The 25,153-nt window shown below is 47.1% G+C and overlaps 1 protein-coding gene across 4 annotated transcripts; it reads left to right on the top strand.

Moving 5' to 3' along the window:
* The first annotated feature begins 576 nt into the window (after positions 1-576).
* Positions 577-25,153, top strand: PFKFB2 (6-phosphofructo-2-kinase/fructose-2,6-biphosphatase 2). Of its 4 annotated transcripts, none has more exons than XM_008685073.2 (15): positions 578-729; positions 1,892-1,999; positions 7,474-7,599; positions 8,102-8,198; positions 8,622-8,688; positions 8,818-8,892; positions 9,262-9,318; positions 10,227-10,351; positions 12,211-12,418; positions 12,870-13,016; positions 13,769-13,873; positions 14,631-14,760; positions 15,513-15,575; positions 16,036-16,100; positions 16,736-25,153. In XM_008685073.2, exons 2-15 carry the CDS (start codon positions 1,909-1,911, stop codon positions 16,934-16,936), a joined length of 1,557 nt encoding a protein of 518 aa, XP_008683295.1. In that variant the 5' UTR covers positions 578-729; positions 1,892-1,908; the 3' UTR covers positions 16,937-25,153. The 4 variants fall into 4 exon arrangements, with proteins under 4 accessions (XP_040492333.1, XP_008683295.1, XP_008683296.1 ...); XM_008685074.2 differs by having other exon boundaries at positions 583-729; positions 23,139-25,153; XM_040636398.1 differs by lacking the exon at positions 578-729 and adding an exon at positions 745-887.

The raw sequence follows: 25,153 nt of genomic DNA, 5'->3' as shown, positions 1-25,153 counted from the left end.
GCAGCTGTAAAAAGTTCGCTGGAAATATGCAAACTCACCTCTACTATAAAAGCCTCTCTCTACCTCTAAGTTATATGGAAGCTTTGCCTCTTTTGACCGCTTTTGTGACCCAATTTTTTTTGCTGAAGCAATTTTCCTTTTTGGTCCTTCAAGAAGACCAAAACAGATGGTATAGCGTGGGAGGGAGAATAAAGGCGACGATTAGAAGACCTACTGGAGTACGTGGATGGGCCCAGGGAAGTTCCCAGTTCAGCAGTGAGAATAGTTGATTTTCTTAGGTTACGGTGTCTGGCCAATGGGAAGGATATGCAAACACCCTAAGGTGTAAAGAGCTCAAGTACGGTGGTAGCTTACTTTAGCAAAGCACCACCTTCTAAAGTTTACGTTTCAATTTACGGATCTAACAAGATCCCTCTGGGATTCAGGGAGGAAAGCGTTAACTTCCACAGCGTTTTCCCGTCGCAAAAAGTCACATCCTCTCTAGATGTCTGTTTCGTCCCCTCTCGCGAGAGTATGAATAGACGCCTTGCGTTTTATTAGCCCCGCCTGCAGCCCTATGAGTTGCCTAGCAACGATGCAACCAACCTCCAAAGTGCGAGGAAACTTGGAAGCTTACGATCTTTCGGCTTCACAGTTTCTTCCACCTTCGGGAGCCAGCGTCAGCGATTCCGATTGGAGCCCCGCCCCAGGGAGCCTGCGGCCGCTGGATTGGCCGATGATTCTCTCCAGGTGAGGACAGACGCCAGGGTGGCGGAGCCTGACAGGGGCACGTGATTTGCCGGCTACGAGGGTGCCGGCCCGGGCCACAGTGTGTCAGCTCCCGTCCGCAGCCTAACGGGACAAGTGCCGGGGCCACTGCCGGGAGAGAGCTTAGGAGGGATCATAGGGTGAGCGGTGGCTGTATGGCGCCTGGAAGGGCCGGGCCGGGGCGGGTGGGAGGAGGCGGGCTGCGTGCACCCGGATGAGGTGCGGGACGGTGATGCCTTGGCGTTTTCTGGGAAGTGCCGGCATTGCTGGGAGTGCGGGCGTTCGGGGACCGGGAGCGGCGGCTGGTGTTCGGGTTGGAGGATCTGTCTGGTCAGTGGAAGAACAGTGCAAGGTCCTTGAAGCAGTAAGACCTTCGGTCCTCAGGAGCCCCTTGTCTGGGTGTGGTGCGTGAGCAGGAGGCTATCCCACCCTGGTTCGAGTCAGGACTTATTATTAAGCAAGTGACCTTGGCGAAGTCATTTACCACCTCTTAGCGCCCCAGTGTTCCTTATAGTGTGCAAACCACGGGATAGATGGGAAGAGGGTGCAGAGCAAGGGCTTGAGAATGGGAACACCTGAGGAGAGATGGTGACGCGCTAGGGTCGTCACGGGGTCCAGTTACAGTTTTTCCTTAGGGAACATGATCGAGATGTCCCACTGAATCCTGCCATTGGACTGCAGTGACTTTATGATAATGAACTTGATCTATTCGCAACCCATCTCACCCTCGACTTCTGCCATTACTCTCCCCAGCTTTTTAAACTAGAATCTGAGGTCAGGAAGGAACTTGGAGAAGCCACCTCATTTGATTAAACGCAGCTTTTCAACTTGTAAATTAGGAGAAAGTAACAATGGTAGCAAAACATGCCTTATCGAAGGATTATTAGGAGGACTGAAGGAGCTAATTTATGTGAATGTACCTCCTAAGTCAGCATTAAAAAGACCAGATTCTAGTGCAGCTGAGTCTATAGATGAGGAAACAGGGCTAGGAAGGACTTGTCAAAGGGCCTGTAGCTATTAATCTGGAGCAAGAGGGCTGGACTTGATTTTTGGCCCAGGATTCTTTCACTTCTACTCCACTTGTCCTCTTCACTGGGTGTTTTGAGGGATGTCTCCTTCCTTATGTTCCTTTTGCCCCTTTCAGACATCTGAAGAGCTGCCATGTCTGGGAATACTGCATCTTCGACAGAACAGAACAACAACAGCTGTGAAACCAAAGCCTGCAATCTTCGAATGTCAGAGAAGAAATGTTGTGAGTCTGGGGAAAGAGGAGGGGCTGCTCCCTCCCAGGATTTTATCTTAGGAATATAGTTGTAACGCTAGACTTTGATGCTTGGTGGGAGTGAGAGAGAATTCTTTGACATGGGATTTTAAAACCAAGTCTACGAGGGGAATTTGTGTGAAACAAGTAAGCCCAATGAAATGTCTGTCATTGGGGCTACACTGCTGGTATATCCCCACATTTTCTTACTTCTTTCTTTGACTGTCTCATGGGGGGATCTGCATGCTCGATTGATGTTGAAAGTTACCCACACAGTGATTTAGGCAGAGTGGCAGGTGCAGGGATTACTTAGGGCTGATACTGTGAACAGTTTCCCTTTATTTTGGGGGCTACGTTTTGTGAAGTTGCTGCTCACTGCAGAAATTGCAGGTAAGAGCCCGTAGTAGTTCATTTCAACAGGCCGCAGGGGGAGTCAGGTCTGACATCTGACCTCTCACTCTGACTTTGGCACCCTGCTTTCCCACAGGGTTAGCCTTTGCACTTTGCAGACTGTTTTTCCTACAGGTTCATTCCTCTGGGGACAGATTTCACTAGAGCGTTTCCATGCCAGTTCTTTAGACAGAGATAGCAGGTGGGTTTGCAGAGAAATGAAGCATCATTTCTTCCCCCCTTGCATCTGCATTCCTAACCCTCATTGTAGCCTGTATGGGCAAAAGGTCCTGGGCAACTGGCCCCTACAATATTTGGGGAACCTCAAGGAATGCTAACCCTTTCCCTTGCTTCCAGATGCACCTTTTCTTTGGAACCCTGTCAGTCAGTTCTCACTTCAGTGATCATGTATATAGGAGGTAGAAGCAGCCAACCAGCATGAGACATGGGATCATGTCCTGTTCAAAGCTTTCCCCAGAGTCTCAACCTTGATGTCGTGTCCGTGTCAGTCTCATGATTCATGATGATACTCTTTTCATCCAGCACTGATGAAGGTTGCTGGCCTTTGCAGTGCAACAGAAGCAGCTTTTTGGATGTGATACTGGGGTTGGCACACCTGTATGATTAGGGTCTCCTTTCTCTGCCAGGGCAGGAAGCCAGGTACTGAGGGCAAGTACCCTGTGGGAGATAACTAGTATAGCATGATGTTTGAGTGCAGCACTTGGAGTCAGACTGCCCGGGTTTGAATCCTGGTTTTACTTCTTCCTAGCTGTGTGCCCTTGAACAAGTTGCTTATCCTCTCTGTGCGTTAGGTTGCTTATTTATAAAATGGAGATATTAATAATATCTCCCCCTAGAGCAATGTGAGAATTAAATGAGTAAATATAGGAAAGCACTTAGAAGAAGGTTTATAGAGCTAAAGTGTATTATTTTTCACTTTTCATTGCATATAAATTGAATTGTGCTGTAAGTGCTGTGCTGGGAGCTCACTATTTATAAGAGCCCTGTGAAGAATTAGATTTTCAGTAAAGACTGTTTTCTCCTCTTGCTTGACAATATCGTAACCCAGATTTGGGAGCACTAAAGAGAGGTACATTCATGTTATTGGGACACTTGATCCAAAAGGGTAGAGAGAGCAGGTGGTGACACAGTCTGCCCAGTGCCCAGTGTCAGCTGTATTCGCCACAGAAACCTGCTCTGTGCCATTTAAACTCTTCTGCCTTGAGGGCTCTTGATAGTTAAGGAGGCAGTAATCCCAGGTCTCCTTTCTATCCTCTAGACTCTTAATTCTTGCTCTGTGCTCTGATTTCTCCTTTCCAAGCTCCACCCTCTTCTCTCCCAGTAGGAGCATCGGACTCCACCATCATTCATTTACCCCCTTCTCTTCTTCCCTCATGGGTTGGGCTGGGAGACTGCTGCAGCCCTAATAGTCAAAGGAGAAATACAGTCATGAAAATCCCTGTTATATTACTTCTTTCTCTCCATTGCTTGCCTGTGTGTTGGAGCAGGCTCCCCTGGCTGCTCAGTGCTCACACCCAGCAGTTGCTTTATTAATAGCTCAGCCATTATCCCCTTGCTGCCAATTACACCTGTGTTGGCTGACTTCACTCTGGAAAGTGCCTGAGCTGGAGGATTGGAGAAGGACTTCAGGGAGCCAAAACTTCCAAAGGAGCATTGCTGGAACTTCAGCTGCTCCAGGGATGGGGGTGATGGGTGGTTGCTGGCCGAGATGCGTGTAAGGTGCCCAGATGACTGGTTTCAGGGCATCTTAAAGGCACCTCAGGAATTAGGCAGGTGGGGACAGGGGTGAGTGTGTACATGCTTTTCTTTATTCTTTTATTCTTCGAGATTTTGAGTAGGTCTGAAACCAACAAGTTCCCATGTGTACCTTTCCCCAATTACAAAAGCAATATGTGTTCGTGAAAAATTCAAACAAAACAGAAAGTGAGAAGTTAAAAATCTCTCACAATTTTTCCTGTCCCTGTTAAGTTTGATTCTTCCCAACATCTTCTGGTGTATTCTGTTAATGAAAATAGGTTCACACTTTACATATTCTATTCTGCTATTTTCCTTTTTTTTTTTTAAACTTACTATATTGTGGAGGGTTTTGTGTGTGTGTGTGTGTGTGTGTGTGTGTGTGTGTGTGTGTCTGCAAATCCAGATTTACCTCTTTCTGCATAGTATTGCATTCTGTGGCTATGCCAGTCTCCCCCTGATGGACATTCGCCCTGTGTTTGGTTTTCCACCATCACAAGCAATGCTGCAGGGACGCCTCTGCCCATATACCTTAGCAGGTTTGTGCTAGCAGCTTTTCCTACAGAAGTAATAGAAGGAAAGACACATTTGAAATGCTGATCAGCATTACTGATTTATTCCCCTAAAGAAGTTCTGTATTGTTAGCTATTTTTAATATTTCAAAGTGCGTGTATGGAAATTGGGCATTGTCAACTGTAGCTGCATTGGTTCACTAACACATTCACTTTCTCAGTGTTTAGCCGCAGAACTTGGCTATTTCATGCCTATCAGTCAAATAGAAGGTGATAATTAGCAGTTTTATGATTTCTCATGAATGAAAAAAATACAAATGAAACCCATTTTAATAGGCTGCAAATTTCAAAAATATTGGGCCTATTTAGAACAAATAGTGGAAGAAGGCCTTGTTCACAAAAAGGTGGGGAACCACTGACCTGCTAGACCACCCTTCAGGATTAGATTAGAGAACTTAGTCGTGCATACCACGTGGCTCCCTTGGCCAGGTGCTGACAAGAGCTGGTGGCTGGGACTGGTGGGGCAGTCATGAAACCAGGAGTCCTGTCAGAGCCCTGACCTTGACTTTCTACTGTGGAATTGTGGGCCAACCTCTTTACTTCCCTGGGTTTGAGTGTTTCTGTTTGTAGGAGGGAAGTTATCAAGCCCTCAGTTCCTCTAAGTATGTTCATGAGGGAGAGTAAATTAAAGATTGAGAAAGTGAGTTAAACCTTGTTTAAGGAAGGTAGGAAAGAATTTCAGGATTGAAACAGCTTTCCATCATATGCTAAGGAGTATGTTACATTGTCTCTGAAATTAATCAGCTTGAACTATCTACTATTCAAATTAAGGTGGTAGTGGTTTTGTTTTGTAACAGGCAGGACAGAATGTTCCTAATTTTGTCAACGTGGCAGTTTGAGATAGGAGGTGTGTTTTAGTTTTGTACTGTGGAAAATGAGAAGCCCAGAGGTGGGAGGTGTGGTGACTTGGGTGTCCTTGGAGACCCCTGTTTTCTTCTGCTCTTAGGATTCTCTGTCCAGTTGGGTAAACATGCAGCAGCTGGTCTCCTGTTTAGCTTCAGAGCAGTTCCCAAGCATCAGTTCATTTTTAGCTTTAGGGAGGCTAAGAGGACCTTTGGGGGAAGTGCCTAATGGGCTGGAAGTTGTGGACAGAGCAGGCCCAGGAGTGCCGGTAATGAGGCAAATCATGGGGGATTGAGCAGAGTGTGGTGTGAGCTGGAGAAAGTGAAGACTCAGGAGGATTTTACTACTGAAAGGCGAGAAAGCTGTACCCAGGCCGACCTGTCAGGGGTCAGAGATCAGGGATTCACATCAGCTGAGGCTGCAGGGTGGCATTTGCCTGCCCTTGTGCTTCCTATTTAGACACAGATGAAAATCACTCAGGTTGCTCGTTGCCTACTTTGGAGGAGTCTCTGCCCAGGCCCAGGAATTGTCCATGTGCACAGCGGGTGAAGGACTGAAGTCCAAGTCCTCTGACCCCGAGTCTGGGCAGCCACTCCTCCCTCACCACTTGGGGCCACTCTTTGGTTTCTGGGTAGTTCTTGCCCAACACCCCTAGGAAACTCTCTTCCTTCTGAGGTCTGTCCTCTACCCAGGCCCTTCTGCCCACTTCTCCAGTGAGATCCGTGCGACTACCTCAGTTTTACTGAATTGTTTCTTAGCCTTACGGGCCCACCTTGTCCCAGAGCAGAGAAGCAGCAGCACCCGGCAGGGCTCCTTCCAGAGAGCAGTGCGGGGAAGTGGAAAGCGAAGGCAATTCTTTCCTTCTCTCATCCCTGCGCAGGGCTTCCCCTCCCAGGAGCCTGCAGAGCCTGAGTCCTCCTACCTTGCCTCAGTTTGGGTCCGGGCCCCAGGGAAGTGGCCGGCAGCCATGGAGGCCCCTCTCCCACTGCTCCTCTGTGGCAAGATGGGCAGGGAGGAGCCCGCCCCTGTGAGCAAAGTGCGGAGGCAGCACAAGCGGTGAATTCTAGTGCCGGCTCGTCCATGACTCACCCTGCATCCTTAGGCAAGTCACCTGGCCTTGGACCGTCTAGTTTGCTCCACCTGTCCACTGAGCCCTAACTCCATACATAAGCATTCCTGAAATAAGTTTCCTAAGGAAGGATGGACCAGTGACTGTTTCTGCTTCTAAACTTCTTGCTTTCACAGGGCCGTTGAGGCCGGCTGGCCATGATGCCCTTGCAGGCTGGCTTTAGCATGAAGCTTCCTGAGGGGTCTTGTCAGAACTTGTGTCAAGTAGGCTTTGCCATAGTCTAAATCTCACTGTGCTTTAGAAATTTGGGCTTAAGCTTATGTCCTGAGCACAAAAGCCAAAACTGTTTGAGACCAGGCTCTTTTTACAGTGGGCAAGCTAGTTCTTGTCCATGGCTCTGGGGGATGGGTGGGATCCTCAGGATAGAAACTGTGTTGGACCTTCTGTAGGACTCTGACTATCCAGGCACAAGGTGTGCCTCCACAGCTGTATCGTTCTTGTGTTAGTAGACATTGTTATGTTAAGGAAGGTGCCATGTTCTTATCTTTCTAATCCTTGCCACTTTTGCCTCTCTTTCCACCTTAGGTACCTCTGTGGAGACTTTGCATGTGTGAGGAAGACATGTCTTGGTTTGCGTACTTCTTGGAAATTTACATGACCTTTGAGTTCCTTTTAGGAGGTTGGACTGAGAGCTCCTCTCGTTGCCATCCCAGTCTTCCCCTGGCTTTGCTGAGGTGTATAAAGGTTAAATGAGGTTATGGCTGTGAAGTACCTAGCCCAGGGCATGAACCTTCCACAGCCCCTAGCCGTTCAGATCTGTTCTCTTTCCCCTCCAGCGTGGGCATCTTATATGACCAACTCCCCAACTCTCATCGTTATGATTGGCTTGCCAGCCCGGGGCAAAACCTACGTGTCCAAGAAACTCACACGCTACCTCAACTGGATTGGGGTGCCCACAAAAGGTAGGTGCGGATCATTCATTCCTTGGGATGGGAAATGATTGGTTCTTGGGCCTCCCAGGCCTCTGGGAGACCTATTCTCCTTGGCGTCAAGATTACAGGGTGCTTCTATCAGAAATAGTGGTTGATTCCTGATTTACTGGATTTATTATTCCCTGTTTATAGACTTGTTTCCTCTTGGCCTGGGTGGCTTGGCCTAGATTTAAGGGCATGCCTTTGATGGTATAGGGCTTTACCTCCATATAGGTCATCTTGTTTAATCCTAGCAGTACTCCTGTGAAATCCCAAAGTGGCTGAGGAAATTGAAACTCAGACAGTTTAAGACTTGTTCAAGGACGAGTATGTCTGAACTTGAATCTAACTTGACTCTTAATCTAGTATTGTTCCCAACATACCATGGTGCTTTTTTTCATTTCCTTGGCTACTCTGACATTAGACCAAGAAGTCCCCTTTGGTGGGGCCATTGTATTGTTTCACTGCTGAAGGCTGTTGGTGTCATCTGCAGTGTTTAATCTTGGGGTATATCGGCGTGAAGCAGTCAAGTCCTATAAGTCCTACGACTTCTTCCGGCACGACAATGAGGAGGCCATGAAGATCCGCAAGTGAGTCTCCTTAGGCCTGACCTCCCAGCCAGCTCTTTCTCTGCCATCACAAGACTAGATGTGGCAGGGCTCGGTTTTCCTTTTAGTAATCCTGTGGGGATTTTAACTGGAGATTATTTGGTGGACAGGTCACGTTGGGCTTGGGTAGTTAGAACAGGCTTAGAGAGATGCATGTATGTTTGTCAGGTAAACCTATAGAGGGGATACTTTATATGCATGGGGCAGGGGAAAGGGAAAGGTATAGGACAGTCTAAAAACCTCAATGAGGAAGTTGAAAAGTCTAGTTAGGGGAATATTTTGACCACTGGGAAAACTAAGCGGGAAGGGATGTGACTCTTCTAGCAACCTAGTTGTTCATGTCCCTGCCTATGCCTGAACTTGGTCTGGCACTACTCTTGCTCATGTCCTCTATTGTCATGGCAGACAGTGTGCTCTGGTGGCGCTGGAAGATGTGAAGGTGTATCTTACTGAGGAGAGCGGGCAGATCGCGGTAAGCCTTTCTTGCCTCTTCTCCATCTTGATCTCCACCCAAGAGACGGTGAAGCCTCACATTGGGTCTGCTTTGGTGGGATTCCAGTTCTCTTTGCCCACTCATCTACTTTGTGACCTCTCTCCCCAGGTGTTTGATGCCACCAATACCACTAGGGAGAGGAGGGACATGATTTTGAACTTTGCCAAGGAGAATTCCTTCAAGGTAGGATTCAGCTCCATGCTGAGGCAAAGGGATGAGTGGAGGTGAGGAATCAGGAGGGACGTGAGGATCTCTTTGACTCCAGTGGGTGAGGGCAAGGTTGGCTATCCACTTTTCTTTTCTTGGGGAATACCCCCAATCCTTGAGTGTTTTTTTTTTTTCAGGTCCTTTCTCAGCCCCATAGCCTGTATGTCTGAGGCCCTGGGGATGTGGTAAGAGTTATTTTTAAACGAAGACGCCTTGAAGGCCACTTTCATGACAGAAAGTCCTGGGGGATGTGGTGGCCATGGTGGGGCAGTTGTGAGCACGGGCTGTTAATGAACAGCCTGGGCACTTTTGACTCATTTATCACTGCCTTCCCTCCCTGGCCAGGTATTCTTTGTGGAATCTGTCTGCGATGATCCTGATGTCATTGCTGCCAACATCCTGGTGGGTGACAGCCTTGCATGCCACCACCTCCCTGTCCTTTCGGCCTTGTGTTATATGTGTGTTAGTGGGTGAGGGGGGATTGTCAACTGGGCAATGAAAGAAAGAAATAGACACGTTTAACAGTGCAGGGCGATCTTTTTGATCTGCCAGAGCACCATTTTATACTTCCGCATTCTTCCCTTGGGAGAAGAAACGGAGGCTCTGAGGAATGAAGTAAGAATGAGCTGTTGAATGGAAGCCAAGACTTAGACCGTAGGAGTTTTGGCCCTGTGTTCTGGGTATCAGCTGAATGCTGAGACCTAGGGATGTCCTCAGAGTAGATCAGCCTCTTCGCTGTCTGTCAGGGCCACCATGGAGGAAGGTCATCTGCCAACTAACTGTCTAACATTCAGGTCCGCGATCTATGCACTGAGCGCCTCATGCCCTGTATGATAGCGGCAGGAACCAATGCCCGTCTGATGGGTTGTACTGTGCTGTGTAGACATGGTATCATGGCGGTGCTCTCCTAGCAGTGTGGGAACTTGGAAGCATCTAAGAAGAGGCATCTGATCCAAGGCAGGCATGCATCAGATCCAGCACCCTATTCTGAGTGGTCGTACGGAGAAATTGAAGCCCATTCTGTGTTCCCCGCAGGGCACATAAAGGGATTGGGGCCCAGGAGAAGTTTGAGCTGTGTGACTGCCTCAGTCCTTCAGCCAAGGGCAGGCACATGACTCCCCAGTTGTCTTTCCTTTCTTGGTTGCCAGGGTCACAGGACAGGGAGGGGGTGCTCAGAGAACGGGGATTGCCAATGCTCCAGTGAAAGGGCCCTTCTACGGACTTCCTTCTCTTTATTTAGCATTGGCTGTTTGCAGGAGGGCTGTTAAGGGCACACCTCTGACCAGACCCTACTCTCCATATTATTCCAGGAGGTAAAGGTGTCGAGCCCTGACTACCCTGAAAGAAATAGGGAGAATGTGATGGAGGACTTCCTAAAGAGAATTGAATGCTACAAAGTCACCTATCGACCCCTTGACCCAGACAACTATGACAAGTAAGGTTTAAGGCCGTGGTTTGAAGGGCCTGGGGCAGGGGTCTCATTTCAGAAAAGAGCCTTTCTCCCTCTGTCCTCAAACTTTCTTCTGACCATCCAGACCTATAGTGTTTACATCATTCCAGAGAAACAAGGTATGGATTTGTGGCTTCTTATGTAGGTTGCATCTTACACTTGAACAGTGAAGTTTTTTTTATCATCATTTCTTCCTCTCTGTTGTCTAAAGCAAGATTTCTCAGTCTCCACGTTGCTGACATGTTGTGCTGACTAATTCTTTATTACAGTGGTAGGGGGCTGTCCCTGGTGTCCACTCACTAGATACCAGTAATACTCCTAACCTGCGACAAGCCAGAATGTTTTCAGACATTGCCAGGTGTCTCTGAGGAGCAAAATCAAGTGGTTCTGATCTAGGGTGTTGTAGGACACCCCTCAGAGATGTGTCATCAGCTTTTGATCAATTTTTGTTGGTGTATGTATCTATTCTGTAACACACCTATATTAGTGTATAAGTATACGTATATTACACATGTAAGAGTAACATAATATAGAAATATATTTACGTTTACGTAAAATATAATGTACATGTACAAATACATGTAATGTATAAATGATATTTATATATAAATACATACAATACGAATAGACGTAAATAAAAACGTGTAACAAACATATAAATATATATTATATGTAAAGTGTGTGTGTGTGTGTGTGTGTGTGTGTGTGTAGCATGTAAAGTCCTTAAGACCATGCCTGGCTCATCAGAAATGTCTGATTGCTGCTAGCCTTTATTACTGTTTTAGTGTCTGTTGGCAGTGTGCTGTGCAATATGGGTTAACTTAATGTGCATGAGGTATGAGAGCCATAGTAAAATGTCAAGTCCATGTTGAAGAAAGATGCATATACACAGAAACCTGGAGAATGTAGCCACAGAGTTAACAGCTGTGTTTGAGTAAGATATGGCCCCGCGGCCAAGCAGATGGCGAGATAAGTGTGCGAAGCTCGCTGTTCTGTGTGTTAGCAGTCTGCTTAATGTTTTGAGTCTTTAAGTTCCTTTGAGTAGATTGCCCAGAATGTTAGTATTTGGAGGTGTTCCTTAATATAGAGGTTGAAAACCACTGCTCTGGAAATGGTGTAATAGTGTATTTTTCTACATAGAAGTTCTATATAGAAAAACATTCTAGAACAGTGTGTGTGTGTATGTGTGTGTGTGTGTGTGTACATCAGTATTTCCGATGGTAGGGTTTGGGTGATTTTTATTTGCATCATTCTACCTTTTTTTGAAAAGTTTTTTGGAATAAGCATTTATCATTTTTTTAAAAATTTAATCAGTTAGCATTTATGATTTTTACAACGAGAAAAATTCTCTGATGAGGCAATGGCTGTGAAGTACCTCTGAGAGAGGCTTGGTTAGGTCGATCCAGGGGACGTGTAGGGATCTCTAAGATTCGGCTGCCTGCTGCCCTCCTCGCCGGCAATGCCATCCCCTGGCCAGGTCTTGACCGCCTCAGATGGGGTTGTGCTTCTCACCAAACTTGAGGGTTAGCAGAATTGTCAGGTCACCTAGTCTGACCCTTGAGGGAAAGCCTGGATTCTTTGTATCCTACTTATCTACATTCCACAGCACAGTATAGGCACTGAAGAAATGGTAGACTGGCCAGAAGTTGGGGCCATCTTACTTCATCTTGGGTCTGAGGTGTAATCCGTCTCTTCCAGTGGGTTCCTTAAATGTGGGTTGGCTCTGACAGGAGAGGAGGAAGAGCTGCCTCAAGCCCACAAGTAATTATGCGAATCCTTCTCTTCCCGCTGTTATCCTCAGATTTTCATTCCCAGGGATTCTCTTTTCTCCTGCTCTGTCCCAGGGATCTTTCCTTCATCAAGGTAATAAATGTGGGCCAGCGATTTTTAGTGAACAGAGTCCAGGACTACATCCAGAGCAAGATAGTCTACTACCTCATGAATATCCACGTGCAGCCTCGCACCATTTACCTTTGCCGACACGGAGAGAGCGAATTCAACCTCTTGGGGAAGATCGGGGGTGACTCTGGCCTCTCAGTGCGGGGAAAACAGGTGAGGAGGTGCTCAGCAGCAGGCTGGGTTTCCCAGGCTTAGAGTGGGAGGAGGGGCACAGTGGAGGTCATCTCCCTTATCCCCTTACTTCTTCCTAAATCCCACTGGGGCCGAGGCTGTGGTTTCAGATACTCAAGCAAACGCTGAGGACCTCTTCTTGTCCACAGATTCTGGCTGTGTTGTGATGTGGTAACTGGGAACCACTTCTGCTGTTAATTCAACTGTCAGATGTTTATTGGGCGCCACTTGTGTGCTCAGCGCAGGACAGGATGCTCCAGGGGAAGTTCATTTCCTCTTGGGTTTGTCATAACTGTGTAGTACCTTTTGGATTTTGACCGTGGTCCTACACGTTGTCCTTTATAGGCCAAGTTAGCAGTTGTGTGCATGTGTGTCTATAAGTGCATGTGCACGCAGATTTCTCTGCTTTTAAAATTTTTATCTCGAACCCCAGTTTGCCCAGGCTCTAAGGAAGTTTCTGGAGGAACAGGAGATAGCAGACCTCAAAGTGTGGACGAGCCAGCTAAAGAGGACTATCCAGACCGCTGAATCCCTGGGTGTGACCTATGAGCAGTGGAAGATTCTGAATGAGATCGATGCTGTGAGTAGGAATTCTGATGGCTACAAAGCCAGTGAGAGTCTTGTATTCAGGCAGGAACTCTCAGAAGTCACAATATGGGCAGTTTTATCTAGAAAACTAGAACCACCAGGTAGTAGCACTAGGAGAGGAAGTGGGAACAGTTGTACCCCAGTCAGGGCTTCCTGCCTGTTGGAGCACCTGTGCCAGTGTGGGCCCAGACCAATCTGTGGCCTAGCCCCTCTGGCATCTGGGGACAGTGCGGCTCCATTTTGTTCCCTTGTATATGTTTCTCCTGGGAAAAAGAAATGGCTAACAACTCACTTCTTTAATTTCTGCTTAGACCATTTGGTCAGCTCTTCTGGAAAAGTCCTTTCCAAATTTTTTCTTGGCTTTCTCTGTCCTTGAGCGCAAAAGCAAGCACTTCTTTTTCTTTTCTTCCTCTGTACCTTTTTATGCCTTCCGGAAGAATTCTCTAGTCCCTTCAGTTTCTCCTCCTTCCTCTTCCCTTTATCCTGCTGACTTTTCTTGGACCTTTAACTTCTCTGAAGTAGTCAGAGCAAGTGGCAGCTTAAGCTCAAGAAGCCACAGCCTCTGTGCAGTGACCCTCCCCCCGCCAGTCCCAGCCACCTGGGCCCATCAGTGGCCGGACAGGCAAGGACCCGGCACAATGCCTGGTGCATAGTAGAGAAGCCCGGATCCCTCACTGTTGCCTCCCTCGTTTGGGTGGGCCACGTGGGTCGGCCTCCCTCCCGCAGCCAGTGTGCTCCCTGCAGGGCGTGTGCGAGGAGATGACCTACGCGCAGATTGAGAAGCAGTACCCGGATGAGTTCGCGCTTCGAGATCAAGAGAAATACCTGTATCGGTACCCTGGTGGGGAGGTGAGATTTCCTCTCACGTGGGGCGACTGCTCAGCCCTCCGTTGGGGGTTTAGCTTTAATTTGGGGGAAGGATTGAATGGGATGTGAAGGGTCTAGAAAGGGTAGTCAAGGCATCGTGTAGTCTTGTCCTCTGAGTTTGGGTCACAGTGTGTTTCATTCAGCTTAGACCATCGAACGTCTCATTAGGATCTCCGGGGAAAAGGGTGACTGGATGTCTTGTGTGTTAATTGTAGAATCAGCATCTTCTTTTTCACTTCTTGTTTTTGTTCCCCTCCCTCAGTCCTACCCCCACGCAAGCAGGTATAGGCCCCGAGTCAATATATGCATTACGAATGATTTCCCTTCTCATTTTGCATGTTTGAGGCTGTTTGCTGGCCTGAGGGCCTTCCTAGTGTAGAGCCATGGGAGGCACGGGTAAATAAAGCCAACGGCAGAGGTCCAGGAAACCCGTAGGAGCCTCTCGTTGCCTCCCGTGCTGCCTGTTCGTCCGTGGGAAGGAAAAAAGTCGCAGGCTGAATTCACATTTCCTCTTTTTGACCTGTCGTTTTCTTGATCTGAATGTTGCTCTTGAACGGCCTGAGGATTCTCAAGAGATCCCAGGGCTGGGGGGAGTTAGCAGGCGACATGAAGTCGCTGAACCTCCAGGAGGAAAGCCAGCTGGGGAAGAAGAAGTGGCCTCCTGACTCTGGAGCCAGCCACTGACTTGGCTGCCAGCCTGTGCCTGGCCTCCTACCAGTCTGCCTCACTTCCCCCATAGTCGTACCAGGACCTGGTGCAGCGGCTGGAGCCCGTCATCATGGAGCTGGAGCGTCAGGGCAACGTCCTCGTCATCTCCCACCAGGCTGTCATGCGCTGCCTGCTGGCCTACTTCTTGGATAAGGGTGCAGGTGACATTGGAGGGAAGAGCCAGAGGACGCATTCATGGGGAGGGGGCTTTACTCGGGGTGGCACTAGGATCCCAGGCAACAGAACCTCCCCCTCTTCCACTCAAATTGGAGTGCATTCTTCCGGCAGCAGTGTGGGGCTCCCAGCAGCCACAAGGCCAACTACTTGCTGAAGTTACTCCTCTGGTACAAAAGCCTCCAGTGGAGAGTGGCCGCTGCTGGAGCTCTGTGATCCTGCTTGGCTAAAGGGCCAGTGTCGAGCTGACACTCCTGGCAGAATCAGAAGAGTGGTTGAACGTTCCCGGCTTGTTATTTGGCTACAAGGAGGGTGGTGTCTTCGAAGCATCTTCATTCATTGGATTCAGCATAGGACAGTTTCTGGGTAGAGCCGTAAGAAAGTTGCTAGCTTTTCTGACCCCTCCCTTCCCTTCCTGATCTCTCTCTGGGCAGCCTACAGATTGGCCTTTGGTACACCCAGGTGGGCCACGATCTTCCCCTCCACTGGGTCCTGGCTACTCCCTTACTCCTGTTTTGCCTGCATGGAAGGATCTAAAATGGATTGCTTTCCTTCCTTAGCCTCTCAGTGGTTTGGGCAGCTTCTTTGGTGGCCATCCTGACAATTGGGGTTTAGGGGAGGAATTGTACAACTCTAGGTCAGGGCAAAGAAAACTCATGAGCTCCTTCGACTTTCCCACTAACGTGACCTTACTACATAGTACTAAGAGACTTGTCTCACCTGGTCTTTCTGCTTTCAGATGAGCTACCGTACTTGAGGTGCCCTCTCCATACCATCTTCAAACTTACTCCTGTGGCCTACGGTAACTATGAGCTTATTAGCAGCTGGGCAGGAGGTGGGGATTGAAGACAGGCTATTTGAATCTTCTCTGAAGTTCAACTTTATCACCCCTGTATACCAGGGAAATTCCATCTGTGCCTTCCATTTTTAAAAGGATGTGTGGGGCACCTGGGTGGCTCAGTTGGTTAAGCATCTGGTCATGATCGGCTCACGTCATGATCTCTGGGTCCTGGGATCGAGCCCCACATCGAGTTCGGGAGCAGGAGCAGGGCGACTGCTTCTCCCTGTCCCTCTCCCTCTGCCCCTCCTCTTGCTCATGCTCTGCCCACTCCCCCCCCAATAAATGAATAAAATCTTTTAAAAAAAGGATATATATAAAAGAATATATACATTCTTTTATGGTATGTTTCCCATATTGAATCTAAGGAATTTTGGGGGAACTTTTTTCCTGAAGACCTTTTCTCTTTCCTCTGTTTCCTTAGGATGCAAAGTGGAAACAATTAAACTCAATGTGGAGGCTGTGAACACTCACCGTGACAAGCCAACCGTAAGTATTTTCCCACAGATGAACATGCAGGCTCCCTGCCATCTTGAGTCTTTGAACCTTTGACATCACGAGACTGGGGTTTTGTTTATGTACGAAAGGGAAACACATCCAGAACTCATGTCCTATGTAGTAGTCTGCTTACTTCCAAAAGGAAGAGATGTTGGAATTATTACTTTTTAAAATTAGTACCTCTTTCATGAGTCTTAACCTTGGAAGTTGGCTCCTGGAAATCCAGTTAAATATGGGAAGTGTTTGGCCAAAGTCAAATACAGATTTTCTTCCCCCGGGGAATGCTCCCTTTAGAAAGTAGGACCCAGAGGAGCCTATAAGGTGGGATCAAGAGGTATAGGGTTCGTTCCTAGGTCTGTCCTGATAATCTGTGTGGTTTTAAATAATCCCCTTCCTTCCGTGGGCCCTCCCTTCCTTGGAGTATGTTGCTCAAGGAGCTTCTCCTTCTGCAGTCCTTTAGCTTCCTGGGACTAGGACCAAGGCTGTGGCCCATGTCTTGTGAGAGACTCTATGTGCAGAGGAGCAGGAGTGGAGGAAACTGTTGTGGTTACAAGCATTATTTAACCTTTATGAGTGAGCTTTTGGCTTGGCTTTCATTTGTGTGGTGTCCCTCCATTTCCAATCAGAACAACTTCCCCAAGAACCAAACCCCTGTAAGGATGAGAAGGAACAGCTTTACGCCTCTGTCCAGTTCGAATACAATAAGGCGTCCAAGAAATTACAGTGTTGGGAGCCGGCCCCTCAAGCCCCTCAGCCCTCTACGTGCCCTGGACACGCAAGAAGGGGCCGACCAGCCGAAGACCCAAGTCAGCATTCCGGTGGTGTAACCGTGTGTCCCCTCCAGGCTTGGCCTCCTGCCCTTGTCACTAAGCACCAAGGAGTCATTTAACTTCCAGCCCCCACCCCCAATACCCTCCATGGATCTTAACACAGAACGTGAGCTCATGTGTTTCCAGACCAATCTTAGCTGTTCTCCAGTGTGAAACATCTCCCCTCCCAGGGACAATTTGACCAGCGGGTGTTTTAGGACACATCCTCGGTTGGGATGGTCTGGAGGAGGAGGAAGAAGGATACACTCCCCTGGGTGCTTAGCATAGCTGGGTCTGAGGTTAAGCCTGCCCCATAGACTTGGTTCTTGTGCCTGGTGTCTAAACCCCTCATGTCCTTGTGTTGGTGCAGTGGGGGGCGGGGCGGAGGGGGACACAGAAGCCCGTTTTTCCTTCACCTTTGTCTCTTCAAGGTGTGCTTTACTCACAGTCCTTACTTGCCTGCTTTGTTCCCCCCTTGCTCACCTCCCCTTTGGATTGTCCAGTGTGATGCATGGCGTTGTCATCGTGGTGTCTGTCAAGGCGGGAAGGGGTGGTTGGCGAGAGAGAAGTCTTGGCTCTGTTGATGCTCTCTGCAGGGGGCCTCAATGGATCCAGACTGGGGGAGCTTTTTTCTCCCCCCTCTCCTTTCCTCTCAAGCCAGGTGGTGAAAGGGTCAGTCCAGGCAGCAGAACATCTGCAGATGCTCTGGAGCCTGCAAGTGGACATAGGGTGAGAGTTCGAGCCCCTGCCCCGAGAGCCGGTCCCAAGTCTGCGAGGCTCTGGGGGAGTTGGCTCTGAGTATGTGTGAACTATCTTGGTTGGTATTTGTCACTTCAAGAGCCAGGCATGGGTCTTTTTGGCAGCTGTGGAATGAGGTTTAGGAGACTAGGACGTTCTCTAGCTCTCACAGGGCTCTTGCAGGGCAGCCATGTCTTTTTTCAGTGCCTCCCAGCTTTGCCAACCACAGCAACATTCCTGCCGAGGCCAGTGACCTCTGAGACTGTTTAGAAGGACAGAGTTAGATTAAAGAGTCACCACTGACACTGGAATTGCCCAAGGCAGACGGCAGAGAAGAGTTCACTAGGGCTGCTTATTTTCTTGTAATTTTCAACACACTCTCCTCTTAACGTTAAAAAAATTTTACATGAGCAATGGTTTTGTGTTGTTTTTGTTTTTGTTTTTGCCTCAATGTGGAAAGGCCTGGCCATGAATTTAATCTCATCTTGGTGTCCAGGAATCTTTGGACCCTGAAGGGTCTACCTCTTAATTTTCTGGAATTGCCTATTCATTTATGTTATTTTATTTTCTCTGTAGGGTTAAACAGTAAACGTTTAGAGCAGGGGATTCTTAGCTCCTTGGTGGCCCCTCCAGTTCTGTATATAAAACATGAATAAGTTTTCTGAGAGGGAAGTCAGATTTCTCATGAGGTTTTTAAAAGCGATGGAATGAGTCCACACCTTAAAGTTATCAGTTGTCTTTTAGAGGAAACCAGTGAGAGCAAGTAACCTGTTTGCCAAGGGTCTTTTTGTTTGGTAATAGAAGACCTTTTGTAATGGTTCTAGAAGCGTTCTTTACAATCCTCTTTAGAATTTTTGAAACACATACATGCCCCCGTCCAATTTAGGCTTAATCTTTAGCTCAGAATCTCTGGGGTTGGGGTCTGGACATGTACGCATTGAGGTAACTTCCCTGAAGATTCTGAGTCATACTCAAGGGTAGAGCTCCATTTTAGTTGTGGGGAGAAATACTGGAATAGTTCCTCAGACAGAGCCTCAACCTAAGAATTCTTAATTCCTTGGCTCTGAAAGGACGCTTCTCTGCAGATGGATGTGTGAGCAGATCACAGTACTACACTAAGTGACCCCCTTGAAGGCAGGCTGCGTGTTTTAGAGGGTTAATCTAGGTTCTAGTCCCATCTTTAATCCTTTATGCTGCAGGGTGATGAGGAACAAATCACTGTGTGAGTAAGTGTCCTCCGATAATAGCTGGGGCTTTTCAGCGCTCTGGATAAAGCACAGGGATAAAACCGGTAGGGTGATAAAGGTTATCATCACAGGCCGCTGACTTGTGACCTTGAGTCCTTTATTCTTATATCGCGAGTAGGGCATCACAGTGTTTCCAAAGGCTGCTTGCCTAGCTTCTGTTCCTCATTGCGTCTAACCTGCTATTCCTGTTTTGCCATTCCATTCTGTGTACGTGATGTCTTTGCCGGGCTTTGGGCTAGGTGGGCGCGCTGGTGGTGGTAGGGTACACGGAAGTGGGAGAAAAGGTCCTTGCCCCGAAGGTTACTTAAGAGGCAGGGTATATAATGTATAATAAAGAACATTTGCCAAAGAGCAACACATTGAGTCTGTAAGTGTGGACACTGCAGTGGAGTTCAGATTCCTTCTGACTTTTCTCTTGTCCTGTGAGGCTAAAGGGGGGAAGCAGGCGAGAGCCCTCCCCCTCTAGGGGAGAATGAGATGTGGTCTAGGCGCTGTGCGCGGCACTGTTACAAGGCGGCCTCATCTAACCCTTCTTGGCCGGCAGCATCCTTAGCCCGAATTGATTATTCAGTCAGTTTTTGGGTTTTTCCTGCTGCTATGCAATAAGAATAATTCAGAGCTAACGACTGACAAGCGGGAGCATCCGGATCCAGACTTCGGATTGGGGCTGTGCGTACTCTTAGGGAGAGGAAAATTCTCTAACGCACGAGCATTGTGTTAACCCTGTTATAAACCCCGGTGTGAGCCACAGGTCACCCTCAGCCTGCTCCTTGTTCCTCCACTCTCCCCCGTGCTAGTTTGCTTCCCCCAAAAGAGGAGCCTGTGGTGGTCTTTTTAGTCTCAGGTGGGACACAAGAAATTAGAACTTGACTGTAGCAAGGCTTTTGGCATCCTTCAGTTTTTAGAGCAAGATCTCTCCAGAGAAGTTTCTGCAGGAAGAAGCCAGGAGAATACAGAATGGCATAGAGCTCTTACTCCAAATTTTAGAGAAGTTCTACTTCCTACCTTTTCTGTCCTCCTCTTCCTTTCTTACTGGAATGTGTATTGGTTGTATCTGCACATTACTATAATTATGTCTAGATCAGAGATTCCACAAAGAAAGGGTGAATTCCAGAGCACTTTTTGCTGAGGCTTTCGGTTTCATTGTGGGAGAAATAGGTGAAGGCTTTAGCATTTAATCTAGTAAATTATTTAATCTAGTAAATGGGGAAAGGAATATCCCCGTATATTTTATTTTCTTGCTTGGAAGCTGAATGATGAATTTCGTGACAGATTTGGAAGAGGAATCTGAAGGAGATTTAGAGAACTAGCTTCTCTTGTCTCGTAATCCTCAAATTAGAATTTAGTTCTTATTGATCTGTATTGTCTTTGGTTTTTGTTTTGATAAGGGGATTGTTTTACCATTCAGCTGCAGAGTAGAATTAGAAAATCTTAAAAACATGCATTGTGTAGGGTCTGCCCTATCTTATTGTCTCAGGGTTTTTTTGTTTGTTTGTTTCTCCCCCAAAAGGTTAGAATTAGGAATACAGCGCATCTGTATTCCCAGGCTGAATGGACGAGTGTTTCCTGTGAGGATCTGAGTGTTCCTCTTTGCAGTCCACAAATGGATATGCAGGGGCACCGGCATTCTCAGAAATGTGACATAACTTTGGAAATAAATCCATCTGATGGTTTTTCTGTGAGTAGGAGGTCTAGGTTCTGGAGAAACTCGTTGATGCTTTGGGTAGCCAAAAGACAGGGGGAAGAATGTCTAATGATTGAGAGAACTATATCTGGGTTATACAGTCTTACGGACATTCCATTGTTTTTGCTGAGTTCAGAAGCCATGGTGTGTTTGTTTTCAAGAAATTTGGTCAATTTACGCAGGTTTTCTAGCACGTATTTTGACTTGGTCATGTTTTAAAATATTTTAATTTAAAAAATATCTAACAATTGAGCCAGGTTGAGACATTGGCAGGATGGATCTCTGACTTCCCAGAGAGGTGATACAGTCATCAGAAGTATGTCCAGGGATTTACTTTGGATGCCTAGTGTCCAGAAGACTGTATCTAGTGGTATCCATGTGCTTACGGACTGGCAGACCCTGGTAGAGTCTGTATGCTGACTGCCTGACTGACAGACTCCAGTAGGGTCTTGTAATCTGACAGTCTGTTTTCGGATTGTACCAGTTAGTAGGATATGCATATGATTGTAATTTTGTGCCTGTTGCATGTATCCTACAAAGAAAGGAAGTAAACACGTTACCTTTGTTCTTCAGGGGCAAGTTCTGTACACTCCGATTTTTAATGGACATTTCTTTTAGAGTAGCAGCCAAATTCTCATCATTTTGTAGAAAACAAAGGTTGAACATCACTTGTGTATGATATTCTGTAAACTCAGTGAAGGAAATACCTCCTCAAAGCCTGAGATTGTTGCCTCTTCCTGCATTCATTCCACCCACTCTCCCACTTCTAGGCAGGACTTCCCTTTTGCCACCTGCTTCTGAACCTTCTGTGTGCTCAGCTTCCCTGTCACAGGCTATAGCAGTGGGTAATGCCGCCGTTTGCAGTCTGCCGTGTGTTTGGCTTTTATTCATAAGCTAATCAATAAAAATGCAAAGAAAATGTTGCATTTAAAGATTGATCTTAAGAGTTGGCAAAGGTATTCTTTCCAGTCAGCCTTTCACTGGGGATCTAGGACCAATATTTACCACCTCAGTGGTTTTGTATCTGAATTGCTTGTGTACATTTTTTTTTATTGTGTTGAAATAACAAAATCCACTCATTCTGATATGGTAATGGTTTTGCTGTGGCAAAAGCAAAGGACTCATCACCAGCTGTGCCCCTTGGAGGTGTTTGGAAATGGTTGAAGGGAATGGACTGAATTGGGAACTCACGTACTAGAGTTACCTGCGGATTTCCTGGGCACAGCTCTGGTGAAAAAGGAATGTGAGTCCTTACCAGCATTCTGATTTAATCTGGTGACATTGATATCAAAATATGCCACTCAGATCCACATAAGGTGTGTATAACTGTATTTGAAATGTGCTTTCGTGTGTGTGTGTGTGTGTGTGTGTGTGTGTGTGTGGAATGGGTAAATAAAATTGTTGAATAACTTGAACCTATCAGAAGGCTTCTGGGTTTTTTGTTTTATATTTTGGGTTGTGTTCTCCACCCACTCCTCCACCTCTGAAACTGTCTCCTGCTGCTCCATGATTAGCCTCAGAGGAGCCAAAGCCAGTTGGCAGCGTGACCGGAGTCCTTGGTGTGGGCATGGCTCTCTTCCACCACCTTCTGGGAAAGATGGGAAGGACATTATGGAAGGCACGTGAACTTCAGTAGAAGTTGTGTGTACTTTTTGGCACCTCTACAAGAATTAAGAAAAAATTACCTTTGCCTGTACTGTACTATGACTCCTGTTAGCCACATGTGACTCATTATGGTAAAGAAAAAAATGTGGAGATCTCTTAGAATTTAGTGGGCTGTTCCTTCTAAAACATGACCTGCCTGTCTCAAAGAGCTTACAGTCAACAGAATGAAATGGCATTTAACTTCTGGGACAGGAAATACAGGTGGAACCGTGTCACCGCCTTATGCCTCACTCCTCGTCAGCCTAGCAAGGAGCAGGAGCTCATTAGACATGCAGACGCTGGGGCCCTGTCACACGCCCACTGAATCAGAATCTTCATCTTAATAGGATTGCCAAGTGATTCAGATGCACATTTAACACTTGAGAAACACTGCGCTAGGGGGAAGAATTCCTCACAAAACATTCAATCCCAGTTTATGGGAAGAAGCTGGTTTATGCTCGGACAGATTTCAGAACGGACTGGGATAGCCACAACTGTAGAGACCCACCTGAGAAGCCAAGGAGCCCCTGACTGTGGTGCCATTTTGTCAGCATGGTCTTTTGGTTGATAGTAGCCTACGTGCTCTCCTTTTACCACAGGATTTCCTGCAGCTCCTACCTCCTATCTTGGGTATATAGCTTTATAGTCTAGGTCTGGAAGAAGTGCCCAGTCCAACATGGTTACAAGGTTGGTTTCTCAGGGAAAGAAGCCCATGGCTATACTGTTGGAGTTTGGTAAAGGGTAAAGGGGTGTGTGCCAGCACAACGGAGGGTCTATGCATGTGGCGGAGCTGGGGCTATGGGCCGTGGGGGAGCAGTGGAAGGGTGGGGGATGGGTACTGCTTTACTTTTATTTGTCTTTTGGCGGTGGTATAATAGCTTTGTCTCTCTTCCTGTCTGGCTCGTAGGCAGAGACCGGGTTGGCTGTGGCCAGGCACTCTTCTTTGGCGTCCCTCACACCACTTTGCTGATGATGTGAAGGCTGAGGCCAGACCTCTCCAAGATCTACTGCAGAGCTTGGGCTGGCAGCTCCACAGCAGCTCCATCAGGAGGTTAAGCTGGGATCGGACATTTGGGGCCACCAAAACGAGGCCTGGAAAAACATTACATTTCTTCCCCTCATGCCTAATGGGAATATCTGTTACACGGGAAAACTTAACTTCCCTGTGCCTCAAAACATCTAACAGCCTGAACTAATCAGTTTGTATTATCTCTTTGCTGGGTATGACCCCAGTGGGCCAGTCTTGTTCTGTTTCGGCCTTTAACTTCCTACCTGTGATTGTATCCCTGGCTGCCTATTCTTTTCTGAAACGCAAACGCATCCTCTTCAGATTTGCTTCCACGTGAGAGGGCTGCGCGGCCGCAAGACTGTTCTGTGCTCTAAGAGCTGGTCTCTGCATCCGTTCCGGCCAAGCAGGCTAGAGGACAATATACACGTTAGCCGTCCCTTTTTGTCACGTTGGAAACAAAGAGACAATTCACCAGGTGTGTGGAGGGTGTCTGAGAAATGCAGTTCCTGAAATGTCTCTTCTGCGGTGATGGAAGAGCAATGTCAGCCACCTTTTCACGTAGAGAAGTTTTTCCTTGTCCCAGGCCCTGGAAGGGCAGGATCTGACTTCGAGACTCCCCAGAATGGATACCCGTGTTCAAAGTACCCTTTTCCTAAGTAGCTACTGTATTTCCTACCTGATGCTCTGTCCCCTCACAGGCAGCAGAGGGACATGTTCTCCAGTGGTTGGGAGTGACGGCTGGAGAGAAAAGTAGGGCGCCATTGACATTACCTGAAGAGGTAAAGAGGGTTCCTTGGGAATCAGCTCCACCAGGGAGTTCTTCCTTCAAACCAGGTGCAGGGGAACAAGTCTTTCTGTGCGGTCTATCACTATGATGTGGTCTGTACGAAAGCTGTGGCTGTGCCTTCGAGAACTCCTACCTCTTAGCTAATTGTCACAATGGGGGTCTCCTGGTCTCTTATGTAGAACACTGGGGGATACCTGAGTCCTTGAGGCGTCTGTCATTTGGCTTCTTGTAAAGCTAAGTCAGGTAATTCTCTAGATCAATGTGGTTCTCTTGTCAGTGTGATTTTAATATGTCGCTACTCCAGAGGAGGGCATGGAAGCTCCAAAGGATAAATATCTTACAAGCAAAATTCTTTTTTTTTTTTATTAAGTAAGTTTTTTAGCTTTTTAAATAATGTTTCCCTTCGATGCAGATACCCCCTTGCTGGGCAAGAGGGCAAGTAACAAGAAAAGTAATGAAATGCAGCTTTTCCCAAATGGTTCTTTTATACTGTGGATGATACAGGGCTCTGTTACCTAAGATGTGATGAGCTGGGCTGCGGGCAGCTCAGTATTCAGCAACCAGGAGCTTATTTTATACGCACAAAGCTGCCTTCAGAAAGGCTCCTGACTGCTCCGTAGCAGGGCATTTTCATCTGGCCACTCGTAGCGTGCGGTACTGTACTGACTTTGTTCCTGTGCTGCGGGCTTCTGCATCTAAACGCAATGTCTGTTGATGATCAGATGATGTTTTTATTTAGTTATTTATTCATCCATGGGAGATATTTTTAAGTCGCATATTAGCGTTTGCATGTGTTTGAGCAGAATGTAAGATAATTGATGTCTGTTTTTTGGTAGAAATTAGGTAGTTTGAGATTTTAAGTGTGATGTCCATAGTATCACTTTAAATTCAATTTCCAAGATCTAGGTATCTGTCTTCTGTAAAAGGATGATAACTATATTAAGGCACAGTGGATTTCTTTTGAGTACTTGCTTTTCTCATTGATTTTTATCATAAGTATCAACCAAGAGATGCATTTCTCTGGAGGGAAGTTTATCTCCTGGATAAATAAAATCATGCTAAAATATGTCAGTGATATGTATTGCTTTGTAATAAGAAATATAATAAAAGTTATTTTTAATTTAAA

This window comes from Ursus maritimus, unplaced genomic scaffold (genome assembly GCF_017311325.1).
Source record: "Ursus maritimus isolate PB19 unplaced genomic scaffold, ASM1731132v1 scaffold_2, whole genome shotgun sequence".
Classification (NCBI taxonomy): Eukaryota; Metazoa; Chordata; class Mammalia; order Carnivora; family Ursidae; genus Ursus; species Ursus maritimus.
The sequence above is the reverse complement of the archived record's forward strand: the minus strand, read 5'-3'. Positions and strand labels throughout refer to the sequence as shown.